Source organism: Austrofundulus limnaeus, unplaced genomic scaffold (genome assembly GCF_001266775.1).
Source record: "Austrofundulus limnaeus strain Quisiro unplaced genomic scaffold, Austrofundulus_limnaeus-1.0 Scaffold8, whole genome shotgun sequence".
NCBI lineage: Eukaryota > Metazoa > Chordata > Actinopteri > Cyprinodontiformes > Rivulidae > Austrofundulus > Austrofundulus limnaeus.
This window is the reverse complement of record NW_013952410.1, coordinates 2435126-2461372: the sequence shown is the minus strand read 5'-3', so window position 1 is coordinate 2461372 and position 26247 is coordinate 2435126. Positions and strand designations below refer to the sequence as shown.

The 26247-nt window shown below is 38.6% G+C and overlaps 1 protein-coding gene across 3 annotated transcripts in view; it reads right to left on the bottom strand.

Annotated features, from left to right (window-relative positions):
• Positions 1–26247, bottom strand: part of adgrl2a (adhesion G protein-coupled receptor L2a) — a gene marked incomplete at its 3' end in the record, with an annotated part of 98694 nt that overhangs the window by 69899 nt on the left and 2548 nt on the right. For all 3 annotated transcript variants that reach the window (XM_013999998.1, XM_014000005.1, XM_014000010.1), the window contains 1 exon segment: positions 7576–7760. In XM_013999998.1, coding sequence (XP_013855452.1) covers positions 7576–7651 — 76 coding nt within the window.

The window sequence follows — 26247 nt, the reverse complement described above, 5'->3', positions numbered from 1 at the left end:
AAATAAATATTTATTTATCAAAAGTATATAATTTTAAATATAAGGTGAGGCCCCTGAAAAGCTTAGTTACGGCCCTGCGTCAAAAATGGCCTCCGCAGGTGGAGCATGTGTCACATTGACGAGGCAGTCTGTCTGCTGCAGAGTGGAGTCACTGAGCTTCCAACTTTCTGCAGTTAAAGTAAGTTTCTCTAGCTGATGTTTTAACAAACAACAGTAAAGTTACGTTTGCAATGAAAGAAATATCTGTTAAACTGTCCRACGTTCACGGTGTAATGACGACAGTGACTTAGCGTTAGCTTATTTCCATAGTTAGTTTTGCTTACAATAAGCATGGWAACAGTTAATGAAAAGTTTAAATATAAAAATGAGGATTCAGGTTTGCTTTTTAGGGGCTGCAGTTTCACTGATGCCTTTATTTGATCAATAAGGCAATGAGGCACAATTAAACCACATTATATTTGTTATGTCAGACCAAGAAAGTAAATAAACTGCTATGATAATGATATGATAAGCTATGACAATAACGAGCTAACTTTTCGAAATCTTGATGCTTGCACATTGCAGACCAAAATGAAAAATAAATTTGAAAGTAGCAATTTTGACAGTTATTTTTTTGCAAAAAAAGCAAGGGATAAGCAGGAAGATAGAAGAGAGAGGGTCACAGGTGAAGAAGCCCACTGAAAGTGCAACAGGTGAAGAAGATCAGGCAAGTGATGTCACCATAAGTGGCGAAGAACAGAAGATTTTAGAGTCAGAGAAAGAGAGAGAGAGAAGTGCAGAGGAAACTGAAGGAGAGAAGGAAGGCACAGAGTCAGAGAATCCAGAATCCAGCCTATTTCAGCTGGACCACCTGGTATGTAGTATAAATATGTTAGACATTTCAATGAATAACACATTTTCTGTACAATTCTATAGATGTGTTAGGAAATTAGATAGTCCAGATTTAATAAATATAGTCATTTATAGTATTTATAAATGAAAGCTATATATTTGTTTCTTAGAAGAGAAAAAGTAAAATAAATAGTGTTGGGTCCGCGACCGGCGTTCCTATCACATGTTTCTGTGGGTTCTCGTTCAGTGAGGACATGGGAAATTAAAGTATTGTATAAAGACAAAGTAACAGGATTTATGTTCTGTAGCTGAAAACGTGGAACTACAAGATTTAAACTGCTTGGCTCGAGGTTAATATCATTATTAATGGATCGATCTACTCACCACCACCTCACAGATGTAAAAATGTAATGAAACACGACATGAGTGTTCAGACTGCGGTCGCATTGAAAAACATTTGATGTGTATCCAGTTTAGACAAACATACTAAAAAAAGGCCTGGTTTGGATTTGAAAAAATCAGATTTGTCACATTCAGACAATTCAGAAAATGGGTTGCATTTGCCTGCAGTGTGAATTTACAGAAAGCTGAAGTTTGTATTTTTTTCTTACATCAGGAAGTTAATATTAATATGCTGCAATTCATGTGACTACACTGCAGACGAATCAACCTGAAATTTCACATTTTTACAGCAGCAAACACAAAAAGATACATTTACCCTATGACCATCTGAGCAGATTAATTTGTCAGGCGTGAGGTGTACATGCTGGTTCCTGTTTGAAACATACGCTGGATAACAAAACGTCATCCGCCTCATCCAGACACCACTTCATCAGCAGTCTATGAGTGATGTCTGCTTCCAGTGCTTGATGTCCACTACACTGGCTCAAGCAACATAAAAAAAATTACAAAATCTAAGGAGCATTATTTTTCTTTTAATCTTCGGGTATCATGTGGACAGCTTTAGGTCGTCTCACAATAAACAYGCTTTTATTTGAAGCACATATTTGAACGGTGAACACTAAATCTTGCAGCAAAACCCAAGTAACAAATCTAAAACCCAGCGGCAAATACAAACAGCTCTTTTAAAACGAAGGCATGTCTCTGACAAATTGAATCCTGCTTATACAATGATGCCCACATACTGCTAGTCACATATGCCACGGTTAGATCAAAAGCAATCAACAAAAGCACAAAACAAAAGAAAAGTTCCACGAATAATGGGTGTTTTTTTTTAGCAATAGATGACTTGGAGACTGATAAGTCATATTTCTTTTCCCATAGTTTGGATTCAGAGACACGATGGGTTATTGGAACATGTTCACAAATTGTTGGGGATTTACTTGTTAAAGGCTCTTAGACAAACCTTGACAATAAAACCCAAGGTATATAGGAACGTGTGGGTACATGACTAGTCTACAACGCCTGAGCTCCCACCCTGCGAAGGTCTTGTGGGACCCATGTGAATGGTCATTATCCACAAAGATCAGCACTGAGAACGATGGGAGAAAGGAGTTTTCATCTGAAGCTCTGTCATGCTGAACCACTTTGTCAAACATCTGAACACCTAATTAAAGACCTTTTTTAGAGRCTGGGCAACATGTCAGGAAACACAGTCCTAATATWTWTWTTTTTTTTTCAGTCAGCAAAGACACATGCCTTCAAACAAAACACCATGTCATTACAAAAAAAATGGCTTTGGTTTATAACRGTAAGATAAATGTACCTCAAGAACCTTGAAATAAGTGAAAAAACTAAATAATAATTTCAAGGAAAACAATTTGATGTTCCCGTTATATAAACAYGAGGCGAAACAAGGTAGGGTGTCCCCTGTTTGAACTGCTGCATGAGAGTCAAGGCCGAAATCCTACTMTGAGTTATGGACTGCAAACAACAAACTAACGATGCTTTTCAAGGTTATTGCTGCATAAATAACCATTAAAATGAATGCTGATGCAGCAGTCTAAAACCAACAGACACCTGACACACTCTCCCACAYGCAGAAAAAAAMCTTTTTAGCAAGGGCGGCAAGTTTTTGTTTCTAAATGACATAAATTTAGGGTTAGTGGATCATATGTCTACTCCCTTTTAGAAGCCGGTGTTTCTGTTCGGTGGAAGGGGCACGGTGGTTAAAATGTCAGAGCTGCGCTATGCTCTTGCATGACAAACACCAACCTGGAGCCAGCTGTGACAAAGCCCTAATCCAGAAAATCCCTCCTTCCTTTGCTGAAAATCCTAATGAGGATTTGAAGTACTCGGCAGGGAGGAGACCCGGGGGTTGTGGTTACACCTTGCCACGGCTTGCTCTCCCAGTCATTGTCTCCTTATCTTCTTATTGGCCAAGCCTGGCTGGTGATGAAAGAGACATGACAGCATGGCCAGCCTACGTACACAGACCCCACACCTGCCTGGCTCCACGAGGAAGCCAGATCCCACGGTCTACCACAAACAACCAGGATAACATCAAGAAAGCAGTTAGAGGAGGAAAAAATAAATAATAAAAAAACAGGGGTAAGCCATGCAGGACTAACCAAACATTTCAGAGCTTCAGCCTGAACAGTTCTGGAGCTGATTTAGATGATCAAATTGCAAAAAAAGATAAATAAATAAAAACAGTAAAATGCAAATAGTGTTTCTTAAAAATTAATACCAAAAACTATTTGTTTTAAATGAAAGTAGCAAACAGAAGCTGATTTTGTTAATTATAAACTTTTATTTTTCATTTACTTCTGATATTATATTTTATTAGATTTACCTTTTAGACACTTAAAGACAAATCAACTAACCCCTCATATTACTTTGTGAGCCAAAAAGTTTCCAAAGTATGAAACAACTAAAATAATTTAAAAAAAAAGTTCTATCAATATGGATTAATGGCTACAAAAACTGGAACATCACTGGGAGGTACTGGATTCTGTTCGTGTAGGTTCTGGCTCATATTAAGCCCTGGGCTTTAACTTTCAGTAATTAGATTTCAGAACACCTTGATTGTTCATTTCACTTCTTTGACTTTGAGATGAAGGTTTTAAGTCTCCTCTTTTTTTTTTCCTAAAGAACAGGGACTTTTAAAGGTGCCCTTTCTTGTTGCCTTTGAGAAACCTCAAGTACTTCAAACATGTCAGGCATTTAAGGAGGAACAATAACAACGTTTCAGTGTGGAAAGACATAAAAAAATATCTGTGCATTAGGCTTGTTCTCACAAGATTTACCTCTGGGGTAAAAAAATACTTTTTTATGTTACAGTGATATGAGAAAATGCAATCTGAAGAAATATTTACATTTTACAGCCAATTCATTGAAATATATAATTTTGCTTGTTTCATTACAAACTTTCTTGATCATAAAACAGTGTTTCATGATTGTTTTTAGTTAATTTTTCATTCTTTATCAATTAAGAATTTGTTTTGAGTTGTGTTCCTAGAAAGAGTTTTGTAGCTGTAATAAATAAATAAAAATAGCTTACATCCACAGCCATCATATTCTTAGTACACTCTGTCTAGCATGTAGTGAATATAAACCAACCTCACACTGCTTAACACTAATTCTTGCTGTTCTCACTCATTGTGCTCCAACATAATTCCAAAAATCTTTTGGGATTTTTTTTAAAAGTGTTGCCAAGCTAGGTGTGAATTGTTATTCTGTCACTGGTTCATGCAAATCCCACCAAATGTGACTGCATTATTTTTGAAAAATGTGAGCCAGTTTAATTATCTTTTGCAAGGGTAAATCATCCCTGTTTTTATTTTTTAAAAGATCACTTGGGAAACCTATAAAATGTATACAAATAAAACCAGAGATGCAGTAAGTGATAGAGAAAGAGTTCTGGACTTGAGGTGCTTTACCTACCAAATAAGGCCTTGGAATTATGTGGTAAATAAAAGCAAAGTTGACCATTAAATAAATCATCTTCAGTTTTCACATCTGTATTTTTTTTTGTTTTGTTTTGTTCTGTTTTTTATTTTTTATTTTTTTTTATTTTTTGCTTTGTTTTTCTTGGCTCAAAAATTTTCAGCACATATCTCATTCTGCAACTTTTGTCATATTTCAAGGATTTTGGAATCAAAATGTTCAGCTCCTTCAGGACAATTCAGCTATAATTTTGGTACTTCGGCAATTTCTACTTTTCACGATATTTAGCTCTTTCTCGTTGAAAATGAATGGAGATGTTATCAACATCCACAAAACCCTTCAAAATACTCAATATGCTTTACAGAACTTTTTTACCTTTTTGTTCTAGTTCTGCCTTTTTAACTCCTTTGTACTAATGTCAGCTTCCTTGAGGTTCTATTTGGCAGATTTCAGCTGTTTTTATTTATTTTATTTACTTTGATGTTTTTAGCTATCATTTTGACTTTTTTTCTTCTGCTAATTTAAGCTATTTTCTGTGTTTTTTTTTTTGTTATATTTTGACAAATATGAGGTTTTTTAGCTTTTTGGGATAATTTCAGCTTCTAACTGTATAATTCAGCAAACGCAGCTCTCTGTTTCTTTGTGCTAATTTCTGCAACCTATTTTTAGGCTAGTTTAAGTTTTATTAGGTATTTGGCAAACATCTTTCAGCATTAAGCATTCACACTGCATTTTTCCAGGAAATGCAAATTCTCTAGTTATCGTTTGCATTAACTGTAAGATTATGGCTGAGCATTAACTGTAAGATAATGGCAGAGTATTTGATGACTAATCTTTATAACGATTAGTTTTAAAAGAGCTGGATCTGCAAGTGTACCTCTGTAAATGACAGCATTATGATCTTTAAGTACAGCATAAATAAAATAACACAAATCTATTTTAGGAATTAATGCCAGTAACTACAAGAGTTACTGATGCAAACAAGCATATATTTCTTTCAGTGTTAAGAGGTGATTATAAAAAAGAAAATGGAAGATGATAGACCTGAAAAAGCAGTGAGTCATCAGAGTAAATAAAATAGATATAGTCAGAGACACGTGTCCAATCAGTGGAGTCCAACGTGGACAGCTTATTGAGAAGGTCGGGGGAACGAAACGCCTCATAGCTCCAACCTTCATCTGGGATATGTTTCTATACAGTATACCTCCCTTAAGATGCAAAACAGGACAAGGAACTAACTTTAAACTATTTACAGCATTCTACTAACCCATTTAATTCAATTATAAAAATGCATTAAAAAGATATTAGGGGCAGAGGCAGTTTAATGAAGCATGTTTACTTGGGGATATTGTTTGTAATGAACTGTTTCTGAGCTGATCTCTGTGACCGAAATGGGGAAAGAAAAAGAAGTGAGGGGGTGGGGTGATGTTTGCAAACAAGTGGGAAAGGTGAATAAAAACTATCTTAATCATACACAAGACAGCTGTTTGTACTACAGAGTATTGTTTCCACTGAATGCACCACCTCTAAACCACATGTGATTCCATTTAAATTTAGGCTCACCACTCCCTCTGAGGTGTATATATACTTTAAATGGATCAGTTCAGCTCTTTTGAAATGGTATTCAGTCAAACGTTTAAACACAATTATAATTTTAGCTGTTGCAGATCAGCCATCTGTGATCGTTAAGATACTATTTGTTCATAACCTCTCAATAGAACCCCACTTCAAGAATTCTGAGTCATACCTTTTAAAACAGCTACTGTATGTGGTGCTGTTTTTATTTTATTTTTGCATTTACTATTAAACAACATCCAATTTCATTTTGTGGAGTGACTGTAAAGCTCTAGAGGAATGGCAACATGGGGAAAAAAAACACCTCCAAGGTGGTGACTATTTTTCTCGCTCTCTAAATAGACTTATTTACAGATATACTTGCCTGAAAATTGCATGCTTTGATCTTTATTCAAGTCTGGTTTTGGCATATATGTCATCAAAGTGCTGTTATTAATGTAAAACATCTGATTGTGTATGGACACTTCTGGGACTACAGCTACAGAAATCGACTGAAAGCCGGTAGAAATCATAAACCTCAAATTAKATATATACTTTTATTTTGTAAAGAAAGGATCACAGGGAATCCAGATGATGTGGTATCACATCGTGTACTGGTGTGATTTTCTACACTGTGAATAAAGCACGTTGATGAATCACTACCTCACAGCCTCAAGTCTTCCAATACAGAGCTAATAAAGCAGGTTGGCCAGAGCTCTGACAGCTGTCACCTTTTGAACAAAAATTATATTACTCCACTCATATTACAGAAAAAAATGCAGCCAACTTTGGATTTTTCTTAATCCACTCGTAAAACATTTAATGGAATGCGTTTCTAGTCTTACGGTTATAGGCCGGACAAAAAAAAACTTGCAGTTAATCTGAGAACGACTTAAATCAGACCTAATGAAGTATCACATCCAAGCTTTATGTTTTCTGGGGTGTGAAATCTGTACGCGTTTTCCATGACACAGAACATTTAAAGCGAGGAATGTACAAATACATCCAGCTCTGATGCCACTGGGAACAACTGACGCTTTCAAGCAGAAAATCTCAGACAAATCACAATTTAGCAACTAATGAAAACACTCTAGATTAAGCACCCCACACCCCCCATTTGTCTGTGCCTGCTGTCCTGAAAACTGAATCACAAGCAGGCCTTGGTTTGGCTTTGTTCACAATTACTGCTTTATTTCTCAACATCAGACTAAATTTAAAAAAAAATCTAAAATCTGGAGCTGAGTGAACCTAAAATATCACTTATTCAAAAGCAAAACCCCCTCCTAATAAATCGGTGTATTTAGGGAAACAAGCAAGGACAGTGCTTTCACATATACTCACCCTCGGTGGATTGCACTTGGGTTAGAGTGATGAGAAACCAGCWAAATGTCTGTAGTTTCCACAGGGAGCATGCCATGGTGCTGGGGACTGATGATTAGTGGCAGGTTAGTGCTGTGACAAAGAAGTGCTGATTAGAAAAGTCCAAGCCAACTCGTCTCMGAGATGCTCATCATTGATCTTCTTGCCTGTAAAGCAAACCGACAAGAGAAAAAAATAAAATAAAATAAACATGCTCACTACAGCTATACAATTTATTCCACGTGAGAGCTTTGCCCCTGTGCAATTTCATGGAGGAAGTCACCCAGTAGTGCTCGTGTCACGAGGTGCTTGATGTTGCATATACATTCCACTGCAGAGATGTGACAAACCTTAAGCTGTGAAATGTTACAAACTCACGCACAACACTAAAAAAGCCCAGAAGGTCAATAATCCTCAGGAGGGAAATCCCTTAATGGCAGCTGAATGCTAACCAATTCACTAACAGGGGAGGGGGAGCAGGGTGGGACCATCGCTCTATTCAAGCAGATGTGTTCCTCCCTGTCCATCCACTCGTGACTCACAGCAAAGTGACACTAACCCTATTAATTATGTGTCCGACTGCAGTTCTCTTCCTATCTGATTCAAAGCACATTACAGTTTTGTACGGTTCTAACAAAAATGTCATAATGTCAGTGATTTTAAAACAACCAATTTGCATTTCCTGTGAAAATACATAGTGAATGCTTAATGCTGAGAGATTTTTGATGAAAGCTGCTGAAAAAGCTGAGGTCAAGCTGAAAACTAATAGAAAAACTTTCAATTCAAGTTACATTTGAACAGCTGACTTGCTTAAGGATAAGAAAAGTGTGAAATCACTATAAAAACAGCCAGTTAAAAAAATGTTGTAATTCATTGTAAAACAGCTAAAGCAGCTGAAATCTGAAAAAACATAGCTAAAGGTAGCTGAAAAAGCTGAAATTAGCACAAAGAAGCAGAAAGAGCATGTTTGCTGAATTAAGCAGTAATACGCTGAAATTATAGCAAAAAAGTAAATGGAAAATGTTAAAATTAATTGAAAATGGCTAAAAAGTTGCAGAAATCATGTGAAAGGAGCATGAAAAGCTTAAATCAGCTAAAAGAAGCACAAAACAGTTGACATTAGGAGGAGAGTAGCTAAAAGGAGCAGAAAAATAGCTGAATTTTTTCAAAAGTATAGCAAAGTTTAATAATAATTCAAAATGTGGAAGCTTCAATTTTTTGAGAATAAAATGGCCTAAAAAGGTAAATATCTTAAAAATATGAAATGCTGAAGTACTAAAAGTCGTTGCCAGAATTTTCAGAAGGAGCTGACCCATTTTAATACATAAAATGTTCAAATTGCAAAAAAAAAAAAAAAAAAACTTGTAGAGTGAGATGCGTAACGAAAAACCTACTGAAGAAAAGTGTATCCCTACAGTTGTGTGAATGCATGTTAAGCATTCACACAATGAGTTGCAGCTTTTTCTCATGAGGCTTGTCGAGTCATTCTGTAATATACAATCTATAGTGCCAAAAAAATTGCAGGATGGCAACACAATACCWTTCAAGTTTTAAAATTAATGCTGATGATTGTAAGAAAATCTCAGAATCTTGCTAGAAATTGACTTGAAAGCTACCTTTATTTATATGATCTTTAATTGAAATTACAAAATCTCTTAAGCATTTAGCATAGCATACTGTATATTGCACGCACTGTTTTCAATCATTATAAATTATTGCATTTCTTTTCTTGTACCTTCAGCATCCCGACCAAACTGTTCTAATCCAGATAAAATGTTGTAGCTCTTTCCACCCCAGTGGCCAAGCCAAACAAATAAACACTACCAGACAAATGGTCACTCCTCTGTCTTGTGACTGACTGACCACAAACCACTTTATCTCTCCAGCATCTTCGTCCTGCAGCCCCCCACCCCCCCCCTGCCCTCTGCCTTGACATCTCCCTAAACCAGCATGCCTCCCTCTCCCGCCTCATCCATACCTGTCTCTGTAGTACAAATCTGAAAGTTTGTTTTGCTCTCTTTGGCTACAAAAGCAAATGGCCTCTTCTCTGTCACGGATCCAGTGCCGAAGCTGTGTACGGTGAAACCTAATGCCTACCTGCACGCCCAGGCATGTGTTTCACACAGCTAACAGCTCCCTTTTGTCTGTGTGTTTACACTGCTAGGTTAAGCTCTGTCCTCTTACTCCCATGAACCATTAGCACATTCACCATGGGATATGGCATCACTCAGGCAACAAGGCTCATAGGAACCCATTAGAAACTGTTTTTTTTTTCTTTTTTAGCACATTCAAAAACATTTTTTTCAGTCTGCAGCCTCCAAATTGTTATTTAAGATTCAAGGGACCGAATGTTATCCATCATACCAGCGGCTAACAAGGAAACTCAGCTGAGAAGACGGTGAGGAATACTGTTGTTATGTGCTGTTGGAATTGGCCAAATCAGATTCAGCTGTCTCCTCCACACTGGAAGATAACCACTGCCTGAAGGGTCTTTGATCTGTTTTGTCGGAGTTCTCAGACAGAGTAATAATTCATCACCGAGAAAACATGCGGAGCGCACACATTAGCCGACAAAGTTATAATTAAACCTGCCATAATCAGCTCATCTGGTATGACATTGCACCTCACCTGAGACCTCTAATTTTAGAGCTATTAAAAGAGGTTAACAGGAGCAGAACACACACGGCCACAGTGTATTTAGTTTCAGTGGAATAATGTGCAGTCACGAGGCTTGACAAATGAAAGTTGATCACAGAGACCAAACATCCCAAATTCCCACAAAACTCCACCACTTGGTTTTTATCAGCGCATGTGGCACCAATTACGTTTTCCTCGAAAAAAAAAATGGCTACCACTCACATTCAGTCCATACATTCTAATGAGACCTTAAGCTGATTGTCTACATGATAAAGGTTTATACTGACTTTATAGGATTAGGATTCCTAATCCATGCACACAAAGTTTTAGTGCCTGTTTTTTGTATTTAGATTAACGTATATGTACTGAATAATAACCCAGTTTAATTATCCTATACTAACACAATTTAAGTAAATATTTTTGAAGTGTCTACCTGTTTCACAAGTTTTCTAATAAATGATGGATAAACTTGGATATTAAATTGGTAAATTAATGTCAAGGAGGCAGTCTCTACCTAAATTAAACAAGAATTATAATTTATTAAAAACATGAAGTATATAAAGAAAATGGCATTTAATGGCTATTGTTTTTCAGATTATTGGAGCAGCATAATCATTATAGTGAGAGTTGTAACAGAGAGCTTTTTTTTTTTGGAGCGCACAAAAATCTGATGAAATCAGATGTGGGGCCGAGGGAAGTTTAAAAGAGTGAGAGTCACTGTTTACAACTTTGTCTAAATTATTGTAGTGCTTGTAAATGCAATTAACACTGACCCACTATTTCATGTGCTTACATGTAGTGCTCATCAACTGATGGCTCACGGGCCACATACAGTCCACAAGTTTATTACATTTGGCCCACAAGGTATTACATTATTAACAAATCCAACAGGAATCTGTTGATTAACTGGTCGTACTCAGACACTGGTGCACAGTGGCAGGATAAAGGAAGTTTTCTGAGGTATCCTTTCATGTTATTTTTTTATTAAAGTTATTCTGTTATCTAACATATTTTGCATATTTAAAATGATGTATACTGATTCATAGGTAACTTTAAAATTAAAACTTCTGAACCCGAAAACTAATAGCTAAAATGTGTAAAAATAAGTAAATAAATTGATTTTCATTTATGGCAGTAGCAATTTAAAAAAAGACAGCCTGATCGTAATTACTGAGAAGATGATTAATTAAAAGTCAGCCTCCAGACTTAATGATGAAAACAAAAAAAAAAACAATCTGGTCCTTCAATAAATGCTTTTGATGTTCTACCTAAAAAGTCTGCTGAGGACTCTTTGGCTCAATCTGTTGTCTAAGTAAGACGTGATAATATATTTAATCACAAAATGGCTGATTGCATCGGTTTGTTTTCTGTTCTGTTGGTTAAAGGCGTGCATGTTTATATGTAAACAAGTTATTTTCTGTCTCAACCTGCAGACAGCACCACAGAATCCCTGATTTTTCTTGTTTTCCTTCCCATCCCTGCTTCAAGTAAAACAGAAGCAGAACGATAAGCAGGTCTCATGTGACAGGATGTGAAGACAAAAGACATGACACCTTTGACTTTTTTCCCCCCTTCAAGGCTGTGCAGGACCCCCTGCCACAAAAAAAACATGCAAAATGTAGACTCCTAGTATAGGGCAGGTGGGTGTTCCGTAAATCGATGATAACAGTCCTATACTTTAATATATTTTGCATCATGCTGKGAGTGTTTAACATGCTGAGACACCAAAGGCGCAGACTGCAGGGAAACTGTCTGGCTGCYGCTCCCTTCCGTTCTCTTCATTAAACAAGCTGAGGTCTCCCCTCTCAGTTGGGGGCTTCTTTCTTGTCTCTCTGCCTTAGGAAAAAAAAAAACTGCCGGCATTCCCACCTTGGCTGTTTTCTTGCACAGTCCTCGACTCGGGTGCAATCACAGAACAAAGTTTCGAGTCTCTGCAACAATGTTTGTGCTCAAGCGTACGAGGGAGAGAGAAGCATCGCCGTCAACAACTCTTTCTGCACACGACCAGGCTGACGTTCTGTGATTTTTAAGCACAGATTGCTAAAATGTCTGCAGACATCACACTGCTAGCTAAATATGAAGTCACTGCAGACAGATGTTTAAGTACCCTGAGAAATGGAGAAGCCACAGGGGCGCGCGGGCCCACAGGCTTTAAACATATGTGCTYTCAATATACTCACAATACAACAGAGTGTTTTATAGTCAACAACTGAGTGTCAAATGTGCAAAAATTAGGAAGCAGTTGGTCTCCTTAAGAAAAAAAAAGGAGGGGGAAAGACTTTGTAAATGGAAGGAAGGGGGTTATTAGAGAGGAGGGGAAGAGGGTTGATTCAGGACAGTTTGAAATTTAAATACAGCGGGGGTCTGAAAACAAGAGGCAGATGTGAAAAGAATGTTGAGCTTCCTAGACAAAGCTCCTGGTTGTCCTTCTGTAGCTGCTCAAGAGCCACAGGAGAATAAAAGAAGAGTTGGACCATTCTATAAAACAAGGTCTGAGAGAATGAAGGGGAACTCAAAATAAAGAGCTCGAGCAGAGGAGGGGGACTAGAGTTACAAAAAAATAAAAAAAGAGAGAGAGAAAGAGGAAAAAAAGACTGGCAGCTTGCAAGTCTTGCTTGACCTTTGAATTAGCCCCCGAGCTTTCAGCAAATCTCAAGAAAGAGTCGGGATGTTAATTGTTACCGAACATCACAGAGATTCGAGGGAATGAAAACTTGGGACCGGAGGTGGACTGAAATGTAAATCAGAACCAACATACCAGCACATGTTGAAGAAATACATTTGGTTTCTATTGGGTTTTTCCTAACATCCTCCTCATACATGAATTCATAYACACTATAAGACTCCTGTTATCTCAGTTTCTGTTGCCCATTTTTGAAGAAAAAGAAGAAATACCTGGGGACGGAGGACTCGGTCAAAAATACTCCAAGTCTCAGCTGTGGAAGAAATATATTCCCACAAAGCAATAGCGTTTCAGCTTTGACATTGCTGAAAACGTACAATTTGCAAGGGCAAATCGGAAAATTCACACTCGGATGCGAGGAGATCAGACCGGCGATCAGATGAGTCTGGAGCCCCGCTGAGTCCGATATGGGGCAGGAAGGAATCAGAGGCTGACCCCTCTGCAGAAGGAATGATTGAGAGCAGCACAGAGCCAGAGGAGCTGAGTGACACCCAACCAAACTCTGAGTGACTGCTGGGGGGGGCACCAAACGCAGGCCCCGACCCCGACAGGGGCTAAGCTAGTGAAATACCAGGTCAAACATGCATGCTACACAACATAACTGATCGGCAGGACTGTAGTGCAGGCTGATATTGGAGCCTGAGCTATAAAGAAGCTTGAATTTCAAAAAAAGAGAGAAAGCWTGAAGGTATTTTATAATTTAATGCGTGCATAATATGTTAATTTAAGTTGTAAATCTATTTTAATCAGGTGTATCTGAGTAGATGAGCTACTCCACCGAGACTTTTCTCTTTTTAGTTATACTTACTCAAAGTCATCTGTAATTTTCAGGTATTATCAAACACATTTCATCATCCGAGAGCACATAAAAACAAATGTTTTTTTTTTTTTTTTTGACGTTGTGGATTGTGATGTTTGGATTAAGTGAATCCTTACATGCCTCTGATCCCAGCGATGCGCCTACAGATGAGCAACAGACGAGTGTGTGTGACCGAAGCGTGGTGCACGTCACGCTCGTTGCTCTTAGTGTTTCCTCTATTCATCATTTTTACGAGCCACTCAATTAATCGATCAAAGCACTCCCCGCTGGTCCAGTACACATCGCTACTAAACAAAGCAATCCCAAGCCAAACTCTGAAACAATGAGATGCGTCAATACATCTAGAGACAAAAACAAATGCACGGTCAAAAGTAAAATTCATCAGATGCACAGCAGACTTCCAGTATTTAAACTATTTTTTTCTAAACACTACTGCAGCCACACTTTTCTTAAAAATATATATTAAACATGGTACAACATAACCACTTCAGAAATGCAGCAAAAATCCTATTAGCGCTTTTAGATACCTACACCTGTCTGTCCACATGGATTACAGCTGGGTGATTTGCCACGGTAACCAAGTTTAATGCAGGTTCCTGACTTTTTTTTTCTTGTTCTAATTTTGATGTTTCACCAGGAAGTGAAGTGGATTATCATGAGTGAAATTTCAAAATGTCATTTTCACTTGCTGATAGCACAAAACTATTCCTTTCAGGTCTGTCGAGATAAGAATGATTCAGCCAAGACTGTTAAACGGTGCCTTTGCCAAATGTTCCTCCGCTTAGGAATTAATAGGCTGACATTAATACAGCAAGATAAATGGGCAGGTCAGGAGTGGGAGCCCTGCCATTATATGGGCATCTCATGGTGATAGTGCCTGCCAATCAAGTCCAATAAGTCCTTGACACGCCATGATTCACCTTGAAACACCCAAAGCAAATGCAATATGTGGTGTGTACTCCTTTGTCCACAAAGCCGATCCAATTAGTATGTGCACGTAAATACTTTGCAGGGACGACGCCTGGGGAACACATTAGGACACCATAAAGAACACATCTGTTGTGGGATCCAGTTTGCAATGGCACAATCAGTTTGAACGAGTCGTGGGTTAAACAGAAACTGGCCCCCGACGTGTTTCCRAACTTCTGAATTTCAGTTTTACTTCATCGGGTGGGTTTGCAAAAAAATAAATAAAAAAACRATTGGTTTGGGCATAATCGTATCGTGTGCAATTAATCGTCAGAAAAACATTAATTGACTGTTTTTTTTGGCACTTGACGATTAATACGATTTATGCCACCTGGCAGACTGACTGGATRTTTCCCTGGTCAGTCCCGTCGGTGCTCCTCTCCGCTTCAAATATGATGAACATTAAAAAAAAAGTTCTGTAATTTATTTATCTATCAACACAATTTTAAAAATGATGTATAACCTGAAGTCTGTAGTTTTGACAATTTGGAAAAGATTTTTATAAAGAGTAAATCTTTCCCACTAAATTGGTCATATGACTAGGACATAAGGGTGTCCAGGGGATTAATCGTCAAATTAATCGCTATCGGCTAAATACCACAATTAATCATGATTAATTTTTTTTGCCAATATTGCTCAACTCTACAGTGTGGTTACTGCATTTCAGCATCAGATTTACTTTGCTACAGAAAAATATAATAATCACAAAGAAGCAATTTACTCATAAAAGGTTAACATTTGTAAAACCTCTATTAATTTCTGCCGCCGGTGGAACTTGTTTTCATCACCGCGGATTWCAACCAGCACATTAGTTTCCTAAAACCTACTCCAAGCCAAAAGGTCTTGGACCCTTTTAAAAAAAATCTTTCACAATAATGTGTCATATTTAACTAAATATAAACCAGTAAGCAGCTTTTGTGACCCCCCCCCMCMAAAAAAAAAGCAGCAGTTGAATGGTTACAAAAAAATAAAAACATCTCTATCCTTTCTATTAAGGACCTCTCCATCAATAATGCACTGTGATCACGAGGCGTTATTAAACAGGATGATTAATTTTTCAGGTAGTGGGCAGCAACACAAAGCATAACAAAGGTAACAGAGAAGATGATTCGTTAGAGACATGTTTAAAAAATCAAAGGGGAGGAGGGTGTATGTGAGACAATGAGCCATGTTATTCTCTGTGTATTTTCGCTCATTTTAGCAATGAGAAACAATGAAATCATAGTTGAGATGTACAGAAAAAATAAGTTGGAAAGGGTTCAGTGTCACCTACAAGTAAAGATGTGCCAAATATAGTTTTCGGTTTACACTTCAYAGTAGTGTGGTTTCGTGTCACAGTCCTCGTTTGCAAAACTCATTTTCTCAATGGTCTAAAGCTGCATAATTGTATTTCTTTTTTGTTGTCTTATTTAGCTAAATGTTCCATTTTTATTCTGTAGTTATCAATATTTTTAATGAAAGATTTTCCATCTGATTTTAACTGTGCAAACCTGAAGCTCCAAAAATTATATCTTTTCAAGAGAAATTTGAACATCTGCGTCTTTTTTTTTAGAAACTTAAAATATGGTGTGGCCAACCTTGGCTAGTTTTCTAATTAAAGCGTTTAACCTTTTTATGGCTCAGAGGAAGGGCAAATCCAGACAAAATAAGGGACGCTTTATAACCCCACAAAAATAGAAAGCAACACAAGGACTTCACCCTCACAGCTCAAGCAAAACTATACAAATAATCGCAGCACTGGAGCGGATGTACTGTAGCCTGCTTGCATATTTCCATCCCAGCACTGCCGTATCTATTTTCAATCTAAGAGATGGCATGAATGCCTTTGTCAGAGCGGAGAAGCAGCGTACGTCAAGCTAAAACAAGGTATAGCACTGTGTCTTGTCAGGAAGCTCAGACAAAAGAGGGCGGGTGTAGCCTTTCCTGAACCCAATCACTTGTCAGTCCTAAATCTTCACTCACGGCTGCTCTGACAGGTAATGGTGCTTGTTAAATCTGATGAAGGCATATTTGGCCTTTTTCTTCTCCCCCAAAAGACACAGAAAATGTCTAAAATGCATTTCAAAAAGCGAATCCCTTACATGCTCCGTTGCGCAACAATGTGAAATTTATCTTTTCTACCACAATCTGAGGCAGATAAAAACGGTGTGTGAAAAGAGAAAAAGCGGCTAACGCAATGTGTACACACAGCAGCAGCAAAAAAGGAAGAAAAAAAAGTAGTAAGTAGTTTAAGTTGCTTTTGAATTTTCAGGCTGCTTTATTAGATTTCCTCGAGCACTCCCAGTGTCACTGCTCCTCGCCCTTYTGCCTACCTTCAGAAGTGAAAGGGAGAGGACAGTTTGGGGGCTGAGCCTTCTCCACCGAGCTTATTTGCATAACATCAGCACTGTGAGTCGGATTGTGATGCAAACAAGCCCAGATTGGCTCGTTCCATCCCCCAGTTTTATTAACTAAAGGTGGAAGAGGTTCTCACTGTTCAAAGGATCAACCCTCTTTGGGACTCGGTGGGTATATTTATTTTATTTTATTTTCCTTAAGTGGAATATCTGGATGCAAGATTCCATGATGGAAACACTTCCTAGATAAGAGCTGCTGTGTTTTGAATTGATCCGAATCTTAAGGGGGCAGGTGATGAAACTGTTCGGCTTTTTTTTTACGAAAATACAATTTTTAAGACTTTTAAGAAACTCCACACTGACCACGATAATGTGTGTGTGTGTGTGTGTGTGTGTGCACGTGTGTGTGTGTGTAAAAATGAATCAATATATATAAATGTAAATGAATCAGTGGCTTGTGCTATCACCCTCTGCCACCCGCTGTAGGACAGCAGATACAACAATCACTGCTTCCTCACCTTGTGTATGTCGAGTAAGTGTTTGCTCTTTTGTGATAACGAAACGGGAGGGAGGGACAAACGAAGGCTTTCTGTCGCTGCTCTTTCCTATGAAAATCTGGACCCGAGTCCGTAAATCTGGGAAACACAAGGAAGAGGGAGCACGTCGATAAAAGCGACTGTCAAGCGGCCCCRCGATAAAACATTCACCAGGAAATTATCTCCCTGTCATAGGACCCTCCTGTTTTGAATACCAAAGGRATTCATATTCCCAGACAAAGTCTGAGAAGCTGACCAATTTGCGCTCTGCCAAAGGAGAGTGGGTTGCTACTGGGTTGCACCTTTGAACCACCTCGCCGGAGCGAGCATGAAACAGAGATTTTAATCTGTGTGTTTCTGTGGAGGCAAATAATTGTCACAATTTGAGTTGCACCCAATAATAAACTGTGTAAAACTGACTATGCATAAGAAGTGACTGAAGTCTCACAGAGACTATAGAGCTGGACAAGAGCACTTGATGTTTTTTTTTTCTTTTGTAACAACAAGCATCAACAGAAATTGTTTTGTCCTTTCATTTATCATTTGGTACATAATTACATGAGCTTTTTTAAAAAAAATAATAATAATCAGTTATGCTGAAAAGAACACATTTGTAAAACGAATAATCTGAAAACTGCTCTGCATTTACACAATTAATGTGATCCTTTTAAAACAATGCCACAAGCCTTAGGTAGAACACTTTTTTTTCCAGTTAAGAGAAATTCACAACACTGCCCACTCCAATCAAGAAAAAAATAAATAAAATCAACAACAACAACAAGAAAAAAAGTCACGAAAATAATTAAAAGCAGCAGAAAGTTAAGGTTGACATGATTGGGTAAGTGCAACCTAACACGCCTCACTGTTACCACTATTTCCGTGTTAGCCACATGAAATCTTTAATTTAAAAGGTGGAAAATAATAATGAAGACATGTAAAAATCAGTGTGTTTGCCTGCAGTTTAGCATGTACTAATATGGCGCCATTAAACACAGGTAGATAAATTTCAAAAGAAAATTCGACACCTCTAATTATTTTAAAAAAGCCTGTATTTTCCTCTCACCCTTTTAAGTTTATTTACTAAAATTTCTACAACAATTAGCACTTTATCGGCTATCACGCTTTATTTCAATGGTTGAAAATTTAATTTAAAAAAGTATCATTTTTTTTTTCTGGTGCACAATGTTTAACTTGTTTTTGTTTAAATGCTTATTACACTGCTGAGGTAGTTTTTTTGTATTATTTTTTTTTTCTTCTAAAGACGTCCTCACTGACATGCACACTCCTCCTTTTACTACTGCTTCCATTATGCACATGAGCCTTTCAGGTGAGTGAATRAAAGATTCCTTTTTGTGGCCCTTTTTTTTTTTTGTAAAGAAAAAAGTGAAACGACGTCTGCAACATTCTCCACGTCTTGCTGATTGGTGGAATATTCGGTGGCGTTTGGTAGCTGCTTTTCAGCACCGCTGTTTCCAGAGCAAGCACAAATCTCAGGTAGATCATTTTAAAAAAAAGGGGTTTGCTAAACGTCTAAAGGAAATCTGCATATTCAGAGACGTGTTCTAAAGAAAACTTTCACATCYTTTAGGTCTCGGCCTCTTCGAGCTGCAGCTCCTCGCCAACCCCTCGAGTCGGGCTTGATGGTAATGGCTGCGAGAGCCGCATCCTGTCAGCTCACTCCACACTCACTGGTAATCAGCTCAGACTGATGAAAGACAGAAACTCTACTGGCTCTACTTTTTTTTTTTTTTTTTGCACAAAAAATACCCCGTTTCTTTACCCACCCCACCCTCCCGGGCCTTCATACGGTTTGACTGTCCTCTTTACGCAGCCCCCCCATTTCCATCAACTACAGAATAGCACTCATCACATTGGTTCAGCTGCTGAAGCTGAAGCTAAAAATGAAGCGTGTGTTGCCGGGTGCAGATGCAGCAGTGGAGTTTGTGCAGCTTGCGTTCAGTCTCTTTTTTTTTTTTTTTTTTTGTCTGGTCATCATTTAACGTCGCTTTAATGTTATTACTCGGTGTTTTATAAGGTTGCACACACACACACACACACACACACACACACACACACACACACACACACACACACNCACACACACACACACACACACACACACACACACACACACACACACACACACTTTTGCTATAATGCACCCAGTTCATTTGCCTAACATTTGCGAACCAATGTTAGCTTTTATTTTTAGTTTTGTTAACCAAGCCTCATTATCTCTAATTAAGCTATAAGCGTCTTAAAAAGTTTTTGTGATGTATCAAATGCGAAACTCTCCACTAAATGCAGAATGTTACTAATTATTTTACGCGTTTTAGAAAACTTAGTGAAGAAATGCAAGGCTTTTTCTGTCTTACTTTTTGCTGTGCAAGTTAAAAAAATCTATTCTTTTTAACCGATATACTGAATGAAGATAAACTTTATACTAAACAGATTATTTCTCCTTATTTCTTAATCTAAACAAATGAATTTCAAACCTACTAAAGTAGTCAAATATGAGCAGGCAGCAAAAAAAAACATGGCTGCAAAAAAGGTTTTCACAAATATACTAAGACCTTACAAGTCGCCTGACAAAAACTGGATTCACTTTCTTACTTTTTTTGAGCCACAACATAAAAGAAACACTTTGATACTAGCCCTAAAACAACACCAAAAAGTTCATCAAATTTATCTTGCGGCTACTCGTTTCTTTTGCTCACAGCGACAGAACAGAAAAATAAAATAAAATAAAATAAAATAAAATAAAATAAAAAACGGTGTCAAATGTGAAGTCAGTGCTGCAGTTCCCACACTCATCTCAATTACCTAAACCAGTTTGCTCGGGACTCACAAGCTGAATTGGACAAACAAGTCAGCCTAATGGATAAAGCAGTCAGAGTATGTGTGATTTATAGCAGAATTCACACCAGCAGAGCCGCCTCACACCTCATTTAGAAGGAGGCATGATAAATTATTAGGCCAGTCTGTATATGTATTTTTCCTGTGCTGCTGTCAGAAAGATGGAATCAGCAGGGATGCGCACTGAGGTGTCAATATTAAGCATTCCAAATTTCATTATAAATACATGAATAATTTGACATCTTTCACACACAAACACACACACATACACATATATGTATACACTCACGTTAAAAAGCAACTTAAATGGAGTATTCCCCACGGCAACAGAGGAGGAGTTGGCCTCAGCAGGCAGCTGTGAATGCCAGGGCTGGCACAACTGTACGATCAAAGCTGGAAAAAGAAGTCACCGGCCACTGTTGCTCAATCTGTGTTAATCCCACACTAACTGCATGCACGTCAGCCCAACTCCTCATGTTCCCTGCATTGCTTTTCACACTCCTAAGTTCAATTTGGCTGCAAAGTGGACATGTTGCATCACTTCTCCTGGCTGAAAATCCTCTCAGCATATTTCCTCTCCAATAATCCTTTTTTTTTTTTTTGAGACAGCATGATGGCTGTGTTATCATGCACAATCAGTGCAGCAGTCATGTTCTGTGACATATTTCTTCCCTCTCATTTTCTCTTTTTTTTAAATCAAGCTTGTGCAAAAACAGAGTCCTACTTGCCTAGTCATGTGTTAAATCTTCTCTGTGTCATTTTTTTATGTAAAAGTGAGCACATWTGAGCTGCGAAAGCCTTTTTAATGAACTTTTAATTTCCTCTTTAAATGGTCTGATAATTTGATTTTCAAGCACGATCTTGTTTATCTGTATACGTCCTTCAGAGGTAGGGAGATCTGAAAACATGTTGCTCTTGTCATCGCTAGTAGACAACTGCGYTATAGGTTTCAGTTCTGTTCCACCAAGCCAGCAGTGTTGAACTCCACCATGTTTTACAGACAGAATCTCATATCTGAGCTCCAACAGAACCAAATCCTGGCCCTTAGGGCAGCATTTTTGTTCTAACATCTCTTTTTGGGACTGACATTTTATTTTTTGTCCTCCTGTTTCAAACGCTTCCCCCCACCTAGAAGTTTCTCTCCAGTTGACCCAAGCAGAGACCATCGCCTCTAGCTTGTCACRGAGTGAGAGGAGTGATGCGACTCTGTGGGCAACAGAGAGGGAGGCTCTGTACTGAGACAGCAGCAGGTGCAGCTGTGACAGTTGCCGTGTTGTTGCTAGCCCCGCACTGTAGTCAAGATGAGGTTCACAGATGTAGCCACTCAGTGCAGCGGTTTATTGGCTGCCTGAGACAATGCATCTCTGTCAAGAACAACTCCTCCTAAGGCCATTTCAGTCTAAGAGTGCTCCGWATGAARCAAGGCGTWGAGGGGGAAGAAAAAAAAAGCTCATTTTGACACACAAGGTCAGGTCTGCTCCACAGCAACACAATCGAAGCTCCGCTTGCTGCCAAACATATACCTGAAATAGCAACAGTGGTTTGTCTCCAAAGGTATTTCTCTAAATATTAATATTAAACTAAATATTAATATTAAAATATACAGACATGCAAAAACTGTTAAGTCATCCTGATTGTAATTACATGTACTTATATAATTAACTCGCATTTTGTCCTAATTATTGGTATAGGTGTTGTCGCAGTGTAAAAGTGCAGTTTAGATTAATTATTAGCAGKCTTCTCTGTAAGCTTCCCTTTTAAGTCAACAAATTATCACCCAAGGCTGCACTTTACCCCATGTGATTCTTGTACGACATGCATTCCAATCATGCAACACTTTCATTTTATGGAGCCTGAGAAAGTTATGGGACTAAGCTTTTTTTTTTTTTTTTTTTTTAAAAAAAAAAAAAAAAAAAAAAAAAGGCAAAGTTGATTTTTTTTTCTTTGATTCTACCTCTCGGTACAGACCAGAGGGTCCAGTCCAACGCTGTGTCCAGTTGAATCTCATCAGAGCAGTGAAGATCTCAGATAATGACAATTGTTTTCCAGTAAAGCACCCAGTCTCTGCTTGTTCAATTACTGGAAGGAGCCTCAATGAGGGCGGTAAAATCATTTGCGGAGACATTATCTATGCAGAGCGAGACTGAGAAAGAGTAGGAGGAGGAGTGAGGAAGGAAGGAAGGAGGGGGGACAAGAGCAGACGCAGGGGCCAAACTTTAGTTTGGGAGAGGAAATAGAAACATTTTTTTTGTAGACCACACATGGAGCGTACTGAGAGGATGAAAGCAGCAGGATTCATAATTCACTGCGGGAAATTAATAGACTAATGCAGTTCGCTCTGTTTCTGTGCCAAAAAGCACATAATAGGATAAAATTTGTTTTCATTACAGGTGAAGATGGATATCTCTGAGGATTATTAAAATGTACACAGAATTTATGAGTGTGCCACCAAAAATGGCTTTATGCTTCCGCACATACGTCGCCCACAAACAGAACTGACTCGCGAGCTCTCATCTGTCAGCGTGCGTGATCATTAAAGATAATTTGATTGTTTTTTTTTYTYCCCAACCCTGGCTGTGTTTGATGTCTCTGGCATGGTGGCAATTGAGAAGACAATTATTTTGTTGATTAGCTTAGTTTTTAGCAACTTACCATGCCTGTGATATTCCTCTGAAACTCCCAGACCAGACGCGCAACTCCATCTGACTTGGCAGCTACGTTGTGAGAACAAAGCTTCCACACTCRACGACTAAATACTGTACAATAAAATATCCTTCATCAAAGCCTCAGACCTCCAAAGCAACCAAACGTAGATGTGACGTGAAGTAGGTGCAACAACAACAAAAAGAGTCACCAATAAATTTGGCAGGATTTCAACCAGCCAGTGTTTGTTTGAGAGTGTATTTACTTACACTTTTTTTTCTCCACAGCTTGGCTCAACTGTTCTGTGTATTTGATAACCTAAATCAATATTACTTTTTTTTAAATGCATTCCAATCTTCTAGATGTGTAGTCTTCGAAAGTAACTCTCAGTATATCAATATTGGCAAGTCAGAGGAAGAACAAGCAAGCCCTAAATGTTCGAAGTCTCTTATTTGATTTTTGTCCTCCAGGAATACATGCTGTTTTTTTTTCTTTTTTAAGGGTTATCACCTAACTGAAAAAAAGTAACCTTTTTGAAGAATTTGGATGATTTACAGAATCTAAAAAACACAATTGTGGAAAATGCATCAGAAATAAAGCACTCCCACTTGAGCAAAAAATGAAATATTTAAATGTTGAGCACTGCTTACCAGGTTTCTGGAAGAGTGTCAGACTGAATAAATTGAGCAACGCCCACATCCAAACATGAAATTATTTGGTGAAAAAAAAAAAAAGAAAATGAGAGAGCTAAACTTTTTTCTCACTTCCAACGAGACCAATTGTCAAAGACAACAGCAGAGTGTATGGGAGAAATCTATTGCTCAGACATGTTTACCCACAAGCAGCCCAAAAATAACAGCCCTGTCTTGTTGGAAAAGGGGGCTTTTAAAGCGTGGATGTGCCTCGCTCTCCTATAATCCAGCCGAGACATTACTCCTTCCCCTGGCAGACGTCCGCAGATCCCCCCCTGTCTCCCAGCCAGGCCTTGCTCTTCACTGCTATGGCAAAGCTGCAATAACTGCTGTTTGCTCAGAGCCTTGCCTCCCAGGTTCTCCTCTGTCACACAGAAATTGAATATTTTCCCCAAATAGTCTTGCAGCTGAGCACAGATAAGGACAAGTCCTGTTCACATGGCACAGAGATTGAGACAAGGGCAATGTGTGTGTGAGTGTGTGTGTGCTCTCTGTATCCCAAACCGTCTTCAGATTATTACACGAGCTTTTGTTAGACGCTAAAAGTGGGAAAATCCTTACAACCTATCAAATAAAACACAATTGCATATCTAAATTTTGTTTAGTAACAAATTGAAAATGTAATTAAATTTTGCCCGTTTTATTTCGAAACAATTTTTGGTTCCTAAATTACGTCTTGAACTAAAACACACACTCTCTATGTGGTGTTTTCAGCACAATGTGAAATACTTATGCAGCGATAATAAACTAGGTCAGCTGCGTTACACTGGATTGTTTTTTAGAAGGATGGGAGTTTTTGTTTCCCACTTTTGCACTTTCTTTTCTTCTATGTGCTTATTTTTTTTTCTTTTTTTCAGGGAAGCACAAAATGAGTGAAGCATTGAGAGAGTAACATGTCAGATAAGCTCAGGGAGACTGCCATTTAACCAGCATTCAAAACCCCTACATGCGAGCCATCGACTGAGAGCCGTGCTGTTGTTTCTTGTCACCCGAGTTTGAATTGAGCCTCACTTTTCCACCGCTGTGTCCTCGCAGAGAAATGCTCTGCTGGGAAATTATTTAGGCAAGCAGAAAGTTTCACCTGCCATTCCGAGGGGCACCGGCTTTCTGGCCCCCCACTCCCGCACCCTCCGCCCCGCTGCACCAGAGAGGCCTTTGGCAAGTGGAAACAAATGTTTCACAAAATGGCAGGGAGGGGAWCACGCTGGCGCACGGCATTTTACTGATTGCCAATCGTAAAATAAAATCGGTCATGAAAGGGGATGGTTCTGGCCCACCAAAAAGGCCCGCGCCTTGYGTCAAATTTGCCATAGCTTTCTTTTTACAACCTTGTTTATACCCTTTAATGGCGAGCAGTTAGCCGCACAGTATGGCTCCGTGTAGGTGGTTTTAGCAACAGAAAAGATTGCATCTGAAAACACAAACCCACAATTTACACGCCAAATAAAGCAATGGGAAGTAAATCTAAACACTTTTAACTCCCTGCAATACTCTTTTTGCTGACACGTTCACAACATCCATCATTTCCTAGATGCTCTGTGGAGCGACTAGTACGCCATTTGGACAGATTGCAACTTGAAACTGGGTTTTCTTGCACACTGTCGGCTAACAAAGACTGTAATGCTCATGAAGGACAAAAGGGATGGGCTTGAATTTAGTGGCGTTCAAGGTGGATGAAAGCAAAGCATCACTAAAATGGAAAACTGTCACATAAGCACACACACACACACACACACACAATCCATTCAGCCACAATGCAACCTTTAAAATCAGTCACACTAGTTCGTCAATTGTGGCTCATTCAAGGACAACAGGCTACGCTTGCTAACACTCCAGCACAAAAGCAGAGTAAATTTCGCTACATGTCGGTATTAATATTGAATTTAATTAACAAGCGTTTAATAAATCCAAATTTGGTTGTAAATATCACGATCAGATTCAAGCACAAGTCGAAAATCATACAAAAGTACAAAGCCCCAGTTGTTGGTCTGACAGTGGAAACACCCCAGCAGGGGTGGGGGGGAATAAAAAATGCAACAGTCCCTCGCATCACGAAACATTCAAGCATTCACACCCATTCACAAAACTTGGGAAATAGACCAAATCCTAAATGCAGTCTCCCCTTTTTTCAGAGGTACACAGAAGTGTCCTGGGTGGTATCGATCTGCGAGCAGAGATCAGCGCACGAGCACACCGAGGCTATCTGGTGCTCTGGCAGATCAAGAGCAGCTGCAGTTCTATGAAACCGGACGCACTTTCCACTGAAACACGGCAGTGGGAGTGAAAAAGGTACTCCTGTGCTGGCCTCACATGGTAAATCGCTCATAATRGCACGGCCCCGAGTTTAAGATATCRAGCAACAAGACATCCGAGAAGAGCGTTCGGTTGCCTTCCTTCAAATGCGAGTAAATTACGTTATTTCCATTGGATGACGATAAAGTGGTTTGTCAGATGCTAACATAGAAAAAAATGATATATATAT